A 16,267-nucleotide genomic window follows, 5' to 3' on the forward strand; every position below is an offset into this window, starting at 1 on the left:
TTTAATCCTCAATATTTTCAAAAATATCAATGAATCGTGAGCTCAATTTTCTTGTCCTTTCAAATTGCTGCACACTTTTCATTGGACTGACTTTAATAAAAATAAATTCACCCACTTCAAACTCAACTGACTTGTGTTTTCCATCAAAATACTTTTATTGTCAATCATGTACTGCCTTTAGTCTGTCTCTAATCAATATAATCTTGTTGGTAGTATCATCCACCAGTATAGTATCAATTATTTTTCTTTCACATTTTTCTACCCAACACAAGGGTTATATACACGTCCTTCTATAAAGAGCTTCGTACAACGCCATTTCAATGTTGGATTGAAAACAATTAAAGGTAAATGAATCTCCCAATTTCCTCCAAAATCCAAAATAAATAACTGCAATAATTCTTCCAAAGTATGAATTGTTTTTCTGATTGTCTATCTGTCTGAGGGTGAAATGCAGTGTTGAAAGTTAATTTGGTACCCATAGCTTCTTGAATCTTTTTTCATAATCTAGAAGTGAATTAGGCATCTTTATTAGAGACTATTGATTTTGGAATTCCATGCAATCTTATCATTTCAGCAACATATATTTTTGCTAATTTCTCTTCTGAATCTATCTATTTAATTGGCAAGAAATGAGCATATTTTGTTAATTGATATATAACAATCGGTAAAGGTTGTAATTGACCACCTGGCTTTTGATGTTCAGCTTTAATCATTTGGAAGGGAATACATTCTGTCATAAATTCTGCAACGTTTTTTTTACTCCTGACCACAAAAATAATTCTCTCAATTCTTGATAGATTTTTGTACTTCCTGGATGAATTTCATAACTAGAGAGCTGAGCTTCCTATAATATTTATTCCCTTAAATTATTAGCATTTGGAATACATATCCTACTTTTATATTTCAACAATCCTTCATCATCCAATACAAAATCTTCCAAGTGCCATGCCTGCCCTTTCCTTATGATTTCTTAGAAATTTATATCTTGAGATAATAAATTGTATATTCTATCTTTTAAAGTGGGTTGAATCACCAGCTGATTTAATAATATAACTTTCATATTTTTCTTTCTAGCAACTAAAATTTCAATCTTTTCATGTCTCTAATAATCTTCTATTGCTAGGTAATCAACCAATTTGCGCATCCAAGAGTTTTTCTGCTTAATGCATTTACAACTTCATTTCCCTTTCCAGGATGATATTGTATCTTCAAGTCATAATCTTTAATGAGTTTCAACTAGCGTCTATGTCTTAGGTTGAGCTCTTTCTGATTAAATATGTGCTTAAGACTTTTATAATTTGTGAAAACCTCACACATAACCTCATATAAATAATATCTCCAAATTTTGAGTGCAAAAGCTACAGCTGCTAATTCTAAATCATGTGTGAGATAATTTCTTTCATGAAAATTTAGCTGTCTTGAAGCATATGTCATTACCTTACCATATTGCATCAATACACATACAACAGCAACAACAACAACAACAACAACATCAAGCCTTTATCTCACTACGTAGGTCACGACTTCCTCCCAATAGGCGGGCAGAGCAGATGATAGTATGAAATCCCCTGGTAGTTCAAAGATGCCCAAAAAGCTTACGATTTTTGGGCATAATTGCATCAATACACATCCATAAAAAAAAATTGAAATCCCTCTATGCTTGAAGGAATTTTTGCAGTTGACTTTTTATTTGCTGTAATTCCTTAATTATCATTCTGTATGGTGCATTTGCCACTGGTTTTGAACCCGATAATAAATCAATAGTGAAGTCTATCTCTCGTTGTAGTGGTACTTCTAACAAATCATCTAGGAACACTTTTGGATATTCTTTGACTACTGGTATATCTTTCAACTCTTTAACTTTTTATTTGTATCCATTGATCTAGTAAGGATAGAAATTTGCAAGCTTTTATATACATTATTATCATTGAAGAAATTCCTCGATCCACATAAAATTTGCATTCTTGTTCACCCGAAAATTTATATTTTACAATCTTCTTATTGCAATCTATGATCACTATATGATTTGATAACCAATCCATTTCCAAGATCATATTAAATCCATACAACAGCAACACATTCAAGGTTGCTTCAAATTTCCTCTCATTTATTTGGAATTCAATTTGGCATGTACTATTAACATTCATTGTAGCTCCATTTTGGCATCAAAACTTCTAAAATTGTAATTGCTTCATAAACATGTAATTCAATATATTTAATAAATTCTTATGAAATGAAGTAGTGTGAAGCTCATGTATCATAAAGAATTTATATTGGCTTTCCTTGAATTGTTATTATACCAATAAAATCTTATAGGAATTAATATATATATATATATATATATATATATATATATATATATATATATATTATTCTTTCTTTAAATATTTCTATATTATTTAATGAATAATGTAGAAATTTAAGTTCTCATTAATTGAAAAACATAAATGTAATCACTTCAGGTGAGTCATTGGCATTTTGTTGAGATAGTGCATATACTCTAGATTGAGTATTTGATCTACTTTGACTTTAACCTGGAGTGGAAGCAGTTGATTCTATAATCCTTGGCCTACCAACAGTTATCTGAGAAGGTTCAGCATTCATCCTTGATTCCCCTAATGGCCTCTGCCCTCAGAGTAGGGTTGACTAAGTTGATGACACCATGAGCAAGTAAATGTCCTACATAGACATTCTCCCTTGTTGTTTTCCATGTTTGCTACAGTTATTCAAACTCATCTGACTCCCATTGTTATTGAATTTTTCCTTCTTATTGTTAGACTTCTCAGATTGTGACATTTGTGACATTGATCTACTATGAGAATCCTGGGAAGCTCCCATAACATCAGCACTCTTTCTCTTTTGAAATTCACGTCTCATTTGGGTATTTTACATATCCATTTCTACCCATCTAGCTCTCTCCACCAATACAAAATAATCATCGATCCCTAGAGGAACAAGAGGCTGCCTAATTGCATCTTTAAATTTAGATAAAAAATGGTGACATTTTTCTTATGCGGTAAATACTAACTGAGGAGCATATATGGATGATGTAGTAAGCTCAGCCTCATACTACATGACTGATCTATTTCCTTGCACCAATCTTAGAAACTTATCCTATATATGTCTCCTTGTAAAAAGAGATACAAACAAGTTTCTGAACATTTGAGTAAAGTCATCCCACTTGATATGAATGTTAGGTTCTTCCACCACCTTTCAGCTTCACCATCAAGTACAAAAACCGCTAATGAAATTTTCCTCTCCTCTGGAAAAAACATTTTCTCTAAAATCTTTTTAATCTGCAACAATCAGTTCTCTGCCTTAATTGGTCCCTCTTCCACCATCACTACTGTCGCTTCCTAATTCTTAATTTCTTGAGTCTCGAATTAATTGAGTCATATTTTTCATCGTTTGTGTCAGTACATCTAGGTTAACATCAATATTAGGCACAATTGCTTAAGCAGAATATTCTGCTAATGATTTAAAAAAAAAATCAATATTAGGCAAAGTCCCTTCCACATCTTCTTCAAGATCATTTTCATATAAATTATTATTTATTTTATTTCATTTTTCTTCACATATTTTAGTAATTTGTAAGGATTTTTTATTCATATATATATATATATATATATATATTTCTCATTAATTGAAAAAATCTCAAATTGGTTGTATATTTAACATTTGAACTATATTAAGTACTTTAGGTGTATTATAATATTCTTTAGAAATTATGTAGCAAATATTTCACCTTTCCATTACTTTTATTCTTCTCAAGTAATTTATTCGTATATTAACCATCCAATCAACATATGCTTTAATCATGTAGTAATTACAATAACTAAAATAAATTGAAATAACATAAAAAAGAATCTGGCACTTGCTTTAATACATTTGAAATTACCCACTTTGAATATTTTTTTATGTTCAAATTCCTTCCAAATCTTTAATCCCTTGAAATATACCCCCAATAGTCATCTCAGTATGAGAACCTTTATATGTTCACAATAACATAATATTTTAATTAATATTAAAATGTAATTTGGATATCTCAAATATCGTAAAAAAGAAACATTTAATTTCCTCCACAATTTATTTCACTATCAATCTTCATAATATAAAATTACCTTACAAAATCTTTCATTCCAATTGAACATTTCCTTTCTTCAATATCAAATTTAATCTTGCTTCGCTTGAATTCTTTCTATCGATGATAATTTTTTATTTCTTTAGTGAGAAAAATGATAATATAAATATTCTAAGTTGAATAACAAAATATCGATAAATTAAGTACTTACTATTTCTTCAGCAGTTAGAGAATGGAAGAAAACCCAAAACTCTAATTTGTTTCTCTTTCTCCTTCAACTTTTCTTCCTTTACCTTTAGAGAAGACATTCTTTACAATTTATATAAAATATTACGGAAGGATTTATACATAAATGGAAAGAATTGACAAACAAACATTCCTTCTTCTTCTTTCTCTCGTTCACTGCCTCTTCGTGATTTTTTCTTCTTTAGCAATGATGAACGTAGAGGTAGTTATTCTTTGTGAGGAGTCGCCTGATTTCATTCTTGTACTTAAATTTTCTTTTAAAACGCAATTTGGAACTCCCTAGCCTCAGTCCATCTCGCATTCGGCCTGCTCAGGTTGCGGCTTTGTCCGCTGTTCCATCTCTATTATAACAATAGGCCGGTTCATTTGAATCGGCCAAGTTGAACCGGCAAAGCCCGAATATTACAACTTTACTAGAGTTTTACATATTTATTTCTTTTAAAAGGTTAAGATATATTGTTGTTGAAAGATGAATATTCATTTTCTTATTGAGCTATTTATATGTCTAGAAAGTACTTAAGCTTGTTGAGATTTTTAATCACAGATTTTGCATTAAGTTTTTTGTTGTAATTTATTTTTTTCATTATGATCATTTGTTACATGTATATCATCAACATAAAAATAAGAATTTTCACTTTCCATTTAGTCGAATGTTCTTTAAAGATCATATATATTGACCTTGATAAGTAGTCCAAAGTCAACCCAACCAAATACGATTAGAATAGTGAGTGACGCGTGAAATTGCATGAACTAGGTTTGAAATGCGTTAATCAAAAGTTGAAATCATCCCGAACAGTGTCCGCTCGCGAAGCAAACTTCTCTTACGCATTTGGGATGGCAGAAACAACTTAAATAGACACCCATATTGACCAGGTCGCCGCACGATCAAAAAATTGCTTGTGTCCGAGGTGCGATGTGATCTCGTTGCATGCAAAAAATGAAAGTTTTGCATGAAAAAATAATAATGTCTTTTAAAAATTTAACCTAAAAACTAAAAAACTCTCTTAGCAGAGCCTGTGCATTAATTTTTGGATCCCATTATCTGGTCTCTTTCATTTTGTATCCCATTCTTAACATGTTCTTGTAAATCTTGCAAATCATGTTCTTGGAGATTATTTCAACCCATATATATCTTTTTTTAGCCTACATAATTAGGTTTTAAAAAAGAACTCTTGAATTTTGATGGAGGATCCATATAAACTTCACATCCATCATTACATGGCAGTATAAGTGGAAAAGGGGATTGCTTCAAGACAATAAATTTGTGAATAGTAATTTTAGTTAAAACATCGGTTAATTTATTTAATAAGTGAATTAACTATTTAAGCTAATATAATCATATTATTTATATGTACACTAATGTATCAAAATGTTTATTATTAAGTGTAGAATTTTTTAAAATTAATTTCGATCAGTTTTAGAATTTGTGAAAATGGGGTATAAATTTTTTAGAAAATTTCATTGTTACTTTTTTACTTTTTTCGGTACAACAAGGTTATGAGGTTTGTACATTTTTAACACCTTTTCGAATAGCTATAGTTTAATCAAGATCATTTTTAGCTGTAGGAAGGTTACTTTATAGGGGCTTCAATAGAGTTTTGATGAGTTTTTTCCTTCTTTGAAGTCTTGAAGTGATTTAGTTGCAAGAGCATCAGTTGTAATGGGATCAGGTGTTGTCGTACTCGTGATTAGTAGCTAAATTGTCAAAAAAGAAGATATCATGTTTATCAGATTATCTTTCATTTGACTATTTTCCTCATGAAGATAAGTTTGGTTAAAATAGATTTGTTTTTCATTGAATGTGACATCTTTTGAAATGATGAATTTTTTGGAGGTTGATTGATAGCATTTATAAACCTTTTGAGTGGATGAAATTCCGAAGAACACACGTGACTAGGATCTAGTTTACCGCATTATTGTTTATGAATCTGTGCATATGATAGCCAAAATTTTTAGGAGGAATTTTTGTGGAAAAAAATCAATGATTTTGTTTAGAAGATGAGAAACAATAGCAAAAGGTATTCTATTAATTAAGTGGAAAGGTTAGAACAACTTCTCTAATATATTTTAGGAATTTGATTTTGTAAGAAAAGAATTATGGTGAGTTCAAGATGTCCATTTTTTTTTCTTTCTATAATCTCTTAATTTTGTTGGGTGTCAGGAGAATTGATGAATAATATTTTATTTGCAAAGAAATGGAAATATGATTTGCTTTGGAGAAACTTTGGCATTATCATCCTGATCTATTTAATGTTAACTCTAAATTGATTTTTTATAATGGTGACAAAAGTTGGGAGAATATGACTATCAAATTTTGTTTGATAAGATATATCCACATTATTCGAGTATACAATCATCAATAGATGATATAAATTCTTGGCTCTAGAGATATTATTACTTTCTTAAGGTCCTCAAATATTAAGGTGCATTAACAAGAATGGAGTACTCGATCATCATTCACTTAATAGAATGGATAGTCTATGAAATTGAGCAAGCTCACAAGTTTCACAATTTTCACAATGGAAATTTAACCCTACACTGAATGCTATCTAAAAAAACCAGGGCTATAATAATTTCAAAACAAGCACAACTATATTAATGTTGAATTTGTATCTTGGTAGATATTAACAGAATATGATTTTATAAAAATAATTGCAAACATTAATAAGCTGTGCATGGATGGGTAACTTTCCCTTAGATGATGTTAAACAATTTATTTTTTTGCTTTTTTTTTTGTTTTGGGGGGGGGGGGGGGGGGTATTTTCATGCAAGGTGGAAGTATCCGATCTTTGCATATGAATGCAAGTTACTAAAATTGTATATATATTTACATTATTCAGTATTGCGTTTTACTGCTTTTGTTGTGTATCTGCAAATGTTTATTTTTTTCATGATTGTATTTGTGGAATGAGACTTGATTCGCTGGCACTATGATTTGATTTCTTACAAGAAATTTGCCTAATTTCAGATGCATTTGATACTGAAACTCTACTTTGTTGTTTGGAGAACTTAAAGCGTGGAAAGGCTGTTGAAATTCCAAATTATGATTTCAAAACGCATAAGTGCGTATCACCATCAAGAAAGGTAACAATTTAGTGCTAAGTGTTATCAAATATATTATTCGATTTTGTAAAAAGTAATGCAACCAGTAAATGTAATTACTTTGACCAAACTGGTTCATGAGGTGCTTTCCAACCTAGAAAATTCAATTATTATACTTATATAACAATAATATCTGTACATTCAAATTGTCAAAGTTAGGAAACATATGCATTTTAAATTTAAGAAGTATGGCAAGTATTTTATCTATTATGCACACATACTTCTTTTTCACATGAATAAATGTCAATTGAACTATTTTTACTAATTTTTTACTGTAGCATTGAGCCAATAATATTTATATTTTTTTATAACATTTATGTGATAATGGTTGATGTCATCAATCTCTTGTACTTTTTAGTTCGTAAATTAATTATATTTAAATTGGAAATAATCACATTTGTTTGGATTACATGTATTAAAATATATAAACCTTTTCTTATCTTGGATTTTAGATTGAAAGCCACATAATACACACGCATACATATGAATACCAATTTAATACTTGCCTCAAAATTTATGAAGGTTTTCACTGTGAACCAGAGTTCACATTTTTTGTTAGCTTTGAAAGCTGAAGCAGTTATGAAATGCGTAGATGTCATGCCATGCAATGGAAATTGAAGTACTTGGTAAATTTATTTCAAAGCTTCTTATTTTAGAATAGCTTCTTTAATCATATCAAATAACTAGTTAACGTATTTGAAATCCTTCATTGTTCTCAAATAGTTTTAAGGGTTTTCCACGTTGTATCTATCAAACAGACGCAAATAAAATTTTTCACATTAAGTTCAATCAATTAGTTGATATTTTATCACCTGTTTAGTTAAAATGTAAAAAGGAATTCTAGGAATTCTGATTATCTCGTTTCCTGTTAAATGTTATGATATTTTGCATGACTGTTCTTTTTTGACACGCATGTAGAGTTTCTTTAATTAAACAATTATCCTTGCCCTTTCTATATTTGCATTAGTCAGCCTATTTGTAACATTATTTTCCTGATGGATTCAAGTATTTTCTTTTGTCGTTTTGACAATTTACTAGGTCAATCCTGCTGATGTTGTAATATTGGAGGGTATATTAGTTTTCCATGATCATCGGTTGAGGGATTTGATGAACATGAAGATTTTTGTTGACACGGGTCAGTTCTCTCTCTCTCTCTCTCTCTCTCTCTCTCTCTCTCTCTCTATATATATATATATATATATATATATATATGTGTGTGTGTGTGTGTTACCATTGGAATACAAAGATTCTCTTATTCTTGTTATGATATTTAGTAACCAATTATGCTGAAATCAATGTAATACTGAGGGAACTTTATTTAGATTGGATAGAATAATCAAATCCTTCCTAGTCAGTTGACTGTGGATGGCTTCTGCGCTGCACCATGGAAAAAGCCTTTGTTGTGTGGGATTGTAAAATGTAGTAGGGATGAACCGTGAACATCTTCAATTACTTCTCTGTGATGTCCATTGGGTTAGTAAATTGCAAGGTTGTTAAATCAGATTTGACATAGATTGGGAAGGAGAGGTTCAAGGTTCAATGATTTGACTGGAGTTGAACCGAATGACGTAATAAATATTAAAATTATCCAATTATAATATAAATTATATAATTGATGCTATCAAATATTTCTGTAATTTCATTTTTATTTAAACAATAGTATATTTTATGTTCTTTTCTTTTTTTTAGCTATCTAATGATGGGAAAGCATCCAATGAACATGGTAGGTTGTGCATAGGGCTTGGTAGACCTTTGGTTTGCTGGCTCGATTGGTCCTTTGGCTGCTGCGGGTTCACGGGTTAGTTGTTTGGGGCCTTTGGTGATAAATGGAGAAAGTTGGGGTTGAGCTCATTCCCTTAGTTGTTTGAGCTGAAGTTTAGTAGTTCATTAATGTTCAAAAGGTGGCTCATTATGAAGGATTCAATTTTGGGGTGGACTTATCCCCTCTTCTTCCCCTTTCTTCTTGTCTCTTGGGAACCCGTGGCTTGTTTTAAATGATGGTTGAATTCTGTGCCTAGAATTCATGTGGGGTTGCTGTTTCCGAGCATTGTCTCCTTGGTTCCTTCATCGGCTGCTTGTTTTCCGAACCTGGGGAAGTTTCCTGTGGCTTTGGCGCCTTGGTTCCGTGCGGCCTACTTGATTCCTGTGGTTGCTCCTTCGGTTTCTTAAGCTGGGCTGTTTTCCGTGAAAAGCAAATGGGAAATTCCATAAACTTGGTGCTTGGGTTCTTGTGAAAAATTAATTTATGTGACTAATGGTATTCTTCTATCTTGCCTATAAATATGAGAAGTTGTTGTGAAGGAAAGGAGTTGATTATTTGAGCATATTTGCTATTGACCTGCGGGTTATTGGAAAAGCTTGCGAGCTTGTTCCATTCTTTCTCATCCCCTCTGGAAATCTTGCGAGCTCTTTCCAACCTCTTTCGTCTCTCCGCAAGTTCCACTCCATCTGTATCCTTCTTCTTGAGCTTTGGTGGTGATTGTTGGTTGACTTGGAAGCATTTATTGGGAGAATTGGACGATCTTGCAGTGGTGGGCCATCGATTTGCTAGTCCTATGCACTTATCTTATTTAACCTACAATTCGATGCATGTGAGGAACCCGCTCTGACGGTTGTCTGAGGATAGCGTTGTTTTTTCTTTCTTTAAAATCTCTTAGTGTTTTCTTGTTGGATTTTGAATGTTTTAGTTGTTTGCTACTATTTTAATAAAATCTGGTTTAATTTCTATCCATTGTTCTCTTTGTGTCGGTTTTCTTGCTTGTGTGTCTACATCAATAATAAATAAAATTTTTAAAAGTGAATATGTAATTGATGCATTTAGATTTTTCTGCTTAAATTTTGTTATGAACAATATTTGTTATATATATATAATATAAATGCATAAATATAAATATAATTTATAATAAGAATAATATTAAATATAATATCTAACTTTATACTACATATAAAAAAAATTGCAGCCCAACCAACCTAAATTCGCAACCCAACCCAACCCAAATTCACATTATAACTCAGAGTATTCATGTAGCTTTTTTAGTCTCATATCATACGAAAGTTTGAAGCTATTTCCTCAACTCCAGTCCCCTCCATACCACATCCTAACCTTCACCAACCCCTAAACCACCTTCCCACCTCTCTGCCACACTTTAAAAAACTCTTGGTGGAGCCTTCTCTACCACCCCAAGACCACAAATAATTCACCCAAATGCCCATTCTTGGCCAACCCTTTATTGCTCTCCACAACTCAACCTGTCCAAAATCAACCCCCTCTAATTATTCTCCACATTCACTCCACTCCATATGGATCAAGTCTGCACCATCCTAGTCCAGTTTTACCCACCACCAAGGGTTATGTCAACCTCCCTAGCTGTATCTGTTCTAATAATCTTCCAGAAAGTAAGGCCAACAAAACCCAATTGATGCATTCAAGGGTTTTCTATTTTGCAAACCAAGTTTTAACGTGCTAATGGTATGCTTGGTTCCCCATTTTGTCTCATTTGTGACAATTTATGATTGATTGCTTGAGCACTACTCCAAAAGAAGGTTTTGATCCATTATTTATGCTCAGGTTTCCTGGTCCTTCAACTCTTATTGCTTTTTAGAGAATTCAAGGCTGGTTTAATGGTTTATTTTTTGTTCCAAAAGAAAGTTCTTAGCAGAACAAATGGTGATAAACTATAGGATAGAAATCTATCACAGGTATTTTTATTTGTGGTATATTACAGACTTGTATGAACTCCACATAAGGAGCTAGAGAATATACCGTACATGTAGCTAAAGCAGGTACAAGTTCATATCTAAACTTGAGACCTCTACTCTGGGAACCAACGAGCATACTCCCTAAACTATAGCTCGCTGGTCCCCTTGGATTTTAGGCGAAAGTAGAAACAAAATAGAAGAAAACCAAATAAACTAAAACCAATAATTGGAAGCATTATAAACCTCACCCTCCCAAATTCTGTAGCTAAGAATGTGTGAACTCTGTATTGAAGCAATTTTGTTGATAAACATTCTCATTCCTGATATCATTTGCCATATTTTCTCACAGCACAATTATTTGCTCAACTTTCTTGTTAGTAATGCATTTTATTTTACAGATCCACAATAAACTTGTCTCTAAACTAAGCTACGCACTGCAATTCTGACAAAAATGGCTAAAAGCTTAATAGCTGATTGGTGTAACTTTTTATGTACTTGTATTTTGCCATGCAAGTTAATGTATTTTAACAACATAAAGTGAAAATAAACTAACACTCCCTAAATGCAATTTAGATGGCCAAATTTGTATGCATTTATGTTTCTTCATTGGTTCTCTCTTTTTTGCCTCGACCACCCTCCCAATAAACGAATGATTTTCCCTGAAAAATAATCCTTGCAGATGCTGATTTACGTTTGTCAAGGAGAATATGTCGTGATACTTTTGAAAAGGGAAGAGATGTAAAAACTGTACTAGATCAGGTATTATCAACTTCTTTACATAAATCTATTGTATAGAGATTGTTATTATTTGATGATCTAAGTGAAATAATATTCCAGAATAAAGATTTTTGAAAGTTTATGCGATTACAGAGGCACTTGTGGGTTTCCTCCAGTAGTTATGGCCCATAGTTCAAGTAAAATTAGTTCTACATTTTTGGCAAATTATACTAGTAATGGACGCATATGGGTTTCCTTTAGATGGATTGATGATTAGAGTAAACTCCAGAGTTTTGCTTGAGGTATTGGCTCAAAGAGCTAGCTTAAGTTATGTGTATTGGATACTAGATTGAGTGGCTTGGAAGTTTGGGATAAACTACCGGCAGATTCATCCCACAGCAAAATATGTTTGTTACATCTGAAACGTGCAATATTTGCATGAATATTTTTTGAGCATGAAGAGAAAACTAGTATAAACATCTACAGGTGCTATTTCTGAAGATAAATAGTCAAGAGTACTGGTGGACATTAGTGATTCCTTTATTCATGACAGATATGGTGCTTTTGTTTTTAAATTGTATATTGTTATGAGCTTTTGCATCATCAGAATTTCTTTTAAAATTTTCTGAAAAAATTAAAAAGTTAAGGGAAATCACGCAGTTGACAGATTTGGTTAGTTTGTAAGTGCTCATTTCAGTCTTGAAAAAGGTTTGGAGGTAAGCTTTTTTGCGAAAAGACCAACAAGTTGAATATATATATATATATATATATATATATATATGGTGGTTTCTATTATTTTCCATTGATATGCTGACAACTGTAGAGTAATACATTGTTGTGCCTTAAATATCACCTTCTGTATGATGTTAGAGGTTTATTTATGGAATAATTTGATTTTTTGTATTCAATGGTGCAGTACTCAAAATTTGTGAAACCTGCTTTTGAAGACTTCATACTCCCAGCAAAGAAGTATGCTGATATTATCATGCCTCGGGGTGGAGATAATCATGTCGCAATTGATTTGATTGTGCAGCATATTTGTACAAAACTTGGTCAACATGAGCTTTGTAAAATATATCCTAATCTTTATGTCATTCAATCGACTTTTCAGGTATTCAACATATTTATATTCATATAATATATATTTCTTAGGAGTTTTGGATACGGTTGATTCAAGAGTTTAACCAGTTTTTGTATGCTGTTTTCTGAAAATGTATTTCTGTTTGGTGCGATCTTTTGGACTTCAAACAGATTCGTGGCATGCATACAATAATACGTGATGCCCAAACAACAAAACATGATTTTATATTTTATTCTGATCGATTAATTCGGCTGGTTAGTGTCTTTCCAGTACAGCTATATTTATGGTGTTCTCACACATGCTTTCTTCTTAAGCTTATTGGCTGTTGAATAGGTCGTTGAACATGGTCTTGGGCATCTTCCCTTCCAAGAAAAGCAAGTAATGACTCCAACAGGTGAACATTTAGACTAGTTTATATGGTAAATATTTTCTTTTCATTCCAACAGATTAAGGTTTATGTTTGTTCTTTGACTATCGCTGTTGGATATCCTATTCTTTTGGGTGATTGAGTAGTAGCATATGCTAACATGTCAATAAAAGATATGTTCTTTAAACCAATTAAATTATTGATTTTCATCTTATTGAATTATCTTTGTTATTTAAAGATTTATAGGTCTGATCGCCATATCATTTTGGTTTTTAGCTATTTTACCTCCTTTAAGCTAGTTTCTGTTACAGCCTCTATCATCTACTATATTTGTGGTTCTCTCAATGTACATAATGAACTTGCGAGGAATCTGTTATAAAGGAAGGCTGTTGTCAATTTGCAACTTGATGACATGTATCCAAGGCTTTCTTTTTTTGTTTAATCTGGGTTAGAATATAAAAGTACTCCTTCACATGATAGATTGGTGGCATCTCAAAGTTACCTGCTTGTCAGTTAATACCTCTTGGACTATATTTTCAAGTAGGCGAGAACAAACTCTTTTTATTATTCTAGCTGGGGCCATTGAAGTCAAGGCCAGAGAAATATCTTACAATTTTTTTATTGCCGACCATTTAAGAGTACATGCAAAATCATAAAAGAATGTTTAAAAATGCAGTGCAACCATCCAAGAGAAGTTCATGGGTATTCCAGATTTTTTTTTAAGCTTGGCTAAAATCCAGCTGGCCAAACTTGGAGCTTGTCTCTTTCTAATAAGTTAACCCGTGGACTAGGTTTGGCTGCACTTACTATTTAACCTTCTACTATAGCCTGTGAGCAATATAATGAAATCAAGTAAGCATCTCAGTTGTACTATTGCTATCTAGTCTTAATGCATCTAATATCTTGCTGAAATTGATTGCAAATAATTGGTCAAACTATAATTTTGTATGAGCAACCCAAAATTCAAAGGAAGTTTCCACCTTGATCCCTAAGGTCAAGGGTAGGCTCGTCAACATAATATAATCAAGGATTCTATACAATATCACGATAGTGTTATAAAAAGGCATAAATTTGCTCCAACAATTAATTAATATCAAAATATTAAGACTCATAATCTTACAATTTTATAATTTGCAAATGAAGTTGACTTTCAACCTTCTATATGATTCTATTAAAATTAAAATGTTGATTACTGAGTTTAGCATCATTTCTCAGAAACCGAGTGAACTAAAGAATAAACATAGGAATCAGTAATCTCACATGTCCTTCTTCCATTTCAATCACAATTTTTGTTTAGCACAAAAAAATAAATAAATGGATTCAGTTGTAGGATGTTAAACATGAGATAAAGAAGCATATTTGTAATAAACTTGAAAAATACACGTTAGGCTGTCGTTGATGATCTAACTTATCTGGTACTCTTTAATGGGCCAATAGTACAAGTTTTTGAAGTGAACAAAAAGTATTGGGTACATTGGCATGCTTTCTAAGAAAATTCAACTTAGTAAGTCTAACCATGGGTCAACCATACTGCAAGGTGTTTAGGCGAACCATTCCAAGGTACTTGTAATTTTTTTGTGTTTTTCTATAAATATTTTCAATTTTTAATGAATCTTTTTGGGTAATTGTACCAATCATTTAGCCATTTTAAAATAATAAATAAAAGTTAAAAGATGTTTTTTATATTTTCCCATTAAAGAAGACGTTTTATATTGTCCTAAATTTTCATACAATTTTTAGTTTTTTTTCTCTCTAATTTTTGTACAATTTACCCGATTTTAAATATTTTAAAATGATATCAAGATGATTTCATAATTTTGAAATTTTTTAGAAATATATTTTAAGTCTTTTGAATTATCCTCAAGTTTTTTGTAATAATGAATTATTTCTCTAGTGATGGCAACATAGAAATGGGATCTATGGAAGCAGCACGGGCATATGGGCCCCACTACACTCATAACTCAAAACAACAAAAGTTCGTGTTAGTTATTTATTCATCCATGTGTCACATATGGGGATGCCTAAATTTTGTTGCGGATTATCAACCAAAATGGATGTACTTCCTGTGGATTTAATACAATGAAAGGACTTTTGCTTACAATAATACATATGTTGAGGGTTTATAACATTGATTTACTATCACCTCTTTTCATCTTTTTGACCTAGTTGTATCCTATTGAGCTCATCATGGTATCATTTTGCTTTATGTAGGATCTGTATACACTGGGGTTGAATTTTGCAAAAGGTTATGTGGTATCTCAGTTATTAGAAGGTATTGGTTTATTGTCTTATTTTTTATTGATTTGAAGGTATATGTGCTTTATTGTCTAATTTTCAACCCTACTAATATTAAAATGGCTGTTTTCAAAATTTAAGTATGTTTTACTTGCTTCAAATTCTTTCATTTATTTAAAATTAACAAAAATGCCAACAACTTAGACCATTCTATTTTATGTGTTTTTTTATGGCACTTAAAGCATCATCATCATTAGCATGGCTCAACTATTGGAGTTCAACTTTGTGAAACCACATTTTCCATTCATTTTTGTTCAGTATTGCATGAAATGTTAAACATATTGTGCATAAATTATTTTGCTCTACCCATGTTACTTTTGTTCCCTTCCTTTTTCGTTTTTAATCCTTTTACATTAATTATGACCACCAGTCCTATTTTTGCATTTTCTAGCTCCATTTTGTATGTACAAACTACTTAAGTTTATTTCACTACCTTATATTATAATTGATTTTATGCCCATCATCCTTATAATATAATCATTTATTAATATATACTTTATTTTTTCATACATTCATCTTATTGTTCTCTTTTATTCTAATCTTAACTTAGCTTTCAATGACTATTTTACTAGCAATTGAGTAAAAAAAGGGAGAATATTGTAAAGAAATAACAAGTTTCATTAATATTACAGCAGACCGCTTTAGAATGGCATTGAATAACCTACAAAAAGAACATGCA

At 31.5% G+C, this 16,267-nt stretch overlaps 1 protein-coding gene across 4 annotated transcripts in view; it reads left to right on the forward strand.

Moving 5' to 3' along the window:
- The window catches only part of LOC110098771 (uridine kinase-like protein 4), a 114,287-nt gene that overhangs the window by 56,828 nt on the left and 41,192 nt on the right, over nucleotides 1–16,267 (forward strand). For all 4 annotated transcript variants that reach the window (XM_028693295.1, XM_028693296.1, XM_020825698.2 and 1 more), the window contains exons 5-11: nucleotides 7,296–7,411; nucleotides 8,468–8,564; nucleotides 11,808–11,887; nucleotides 12,762–12,956; nucleotides 13,097–13,180; nucleotides 13,260–13,320; nucleotides 15,505–15,565. In XM_028693295.1, the coding sequence (XP_028549128.1) occupies nucleotides 7,296–7,411; nucleotides 8,468–8,564; nucleotides 11,808–11,887; nucleotides 12,762–12,956; nucleotides 13,097–13,180; nucleotides 13,260–13,320; nucleotides 15,505–15,565 (694 nt within the window). The remainder of the gene's footprint in view (nucleotides 1–7,295; nucleotides 7,412–8,467; nucleotides 8,565–11,807; nucleotides 11,888–12,761; nucleotides 12,957–13,096; nucleotides 13,181–13,259; nucleotides 13,321–15,504; nucleotides 15,566–16,267) is intronic.

The sequence above is a fragment of the Dendrobium catenatum genome, unplaced genomic scaffold (genome assembly GCF_001605985.2).
Source record: "Dendrobium catenatum unplaced genomic scaffold, ASM160598v2 fragScaff_scaffold_249, whole genome shotgun sequence".
In the NCBI taxonomy this organism is placed as follows: domain Eukaryota; kingdom Viridiplantae; phylum Streptophyta; class Magnoliopsida; order Asparagales; family Orchidaceae; genus Dendrobium; species Dendrobium catenatum.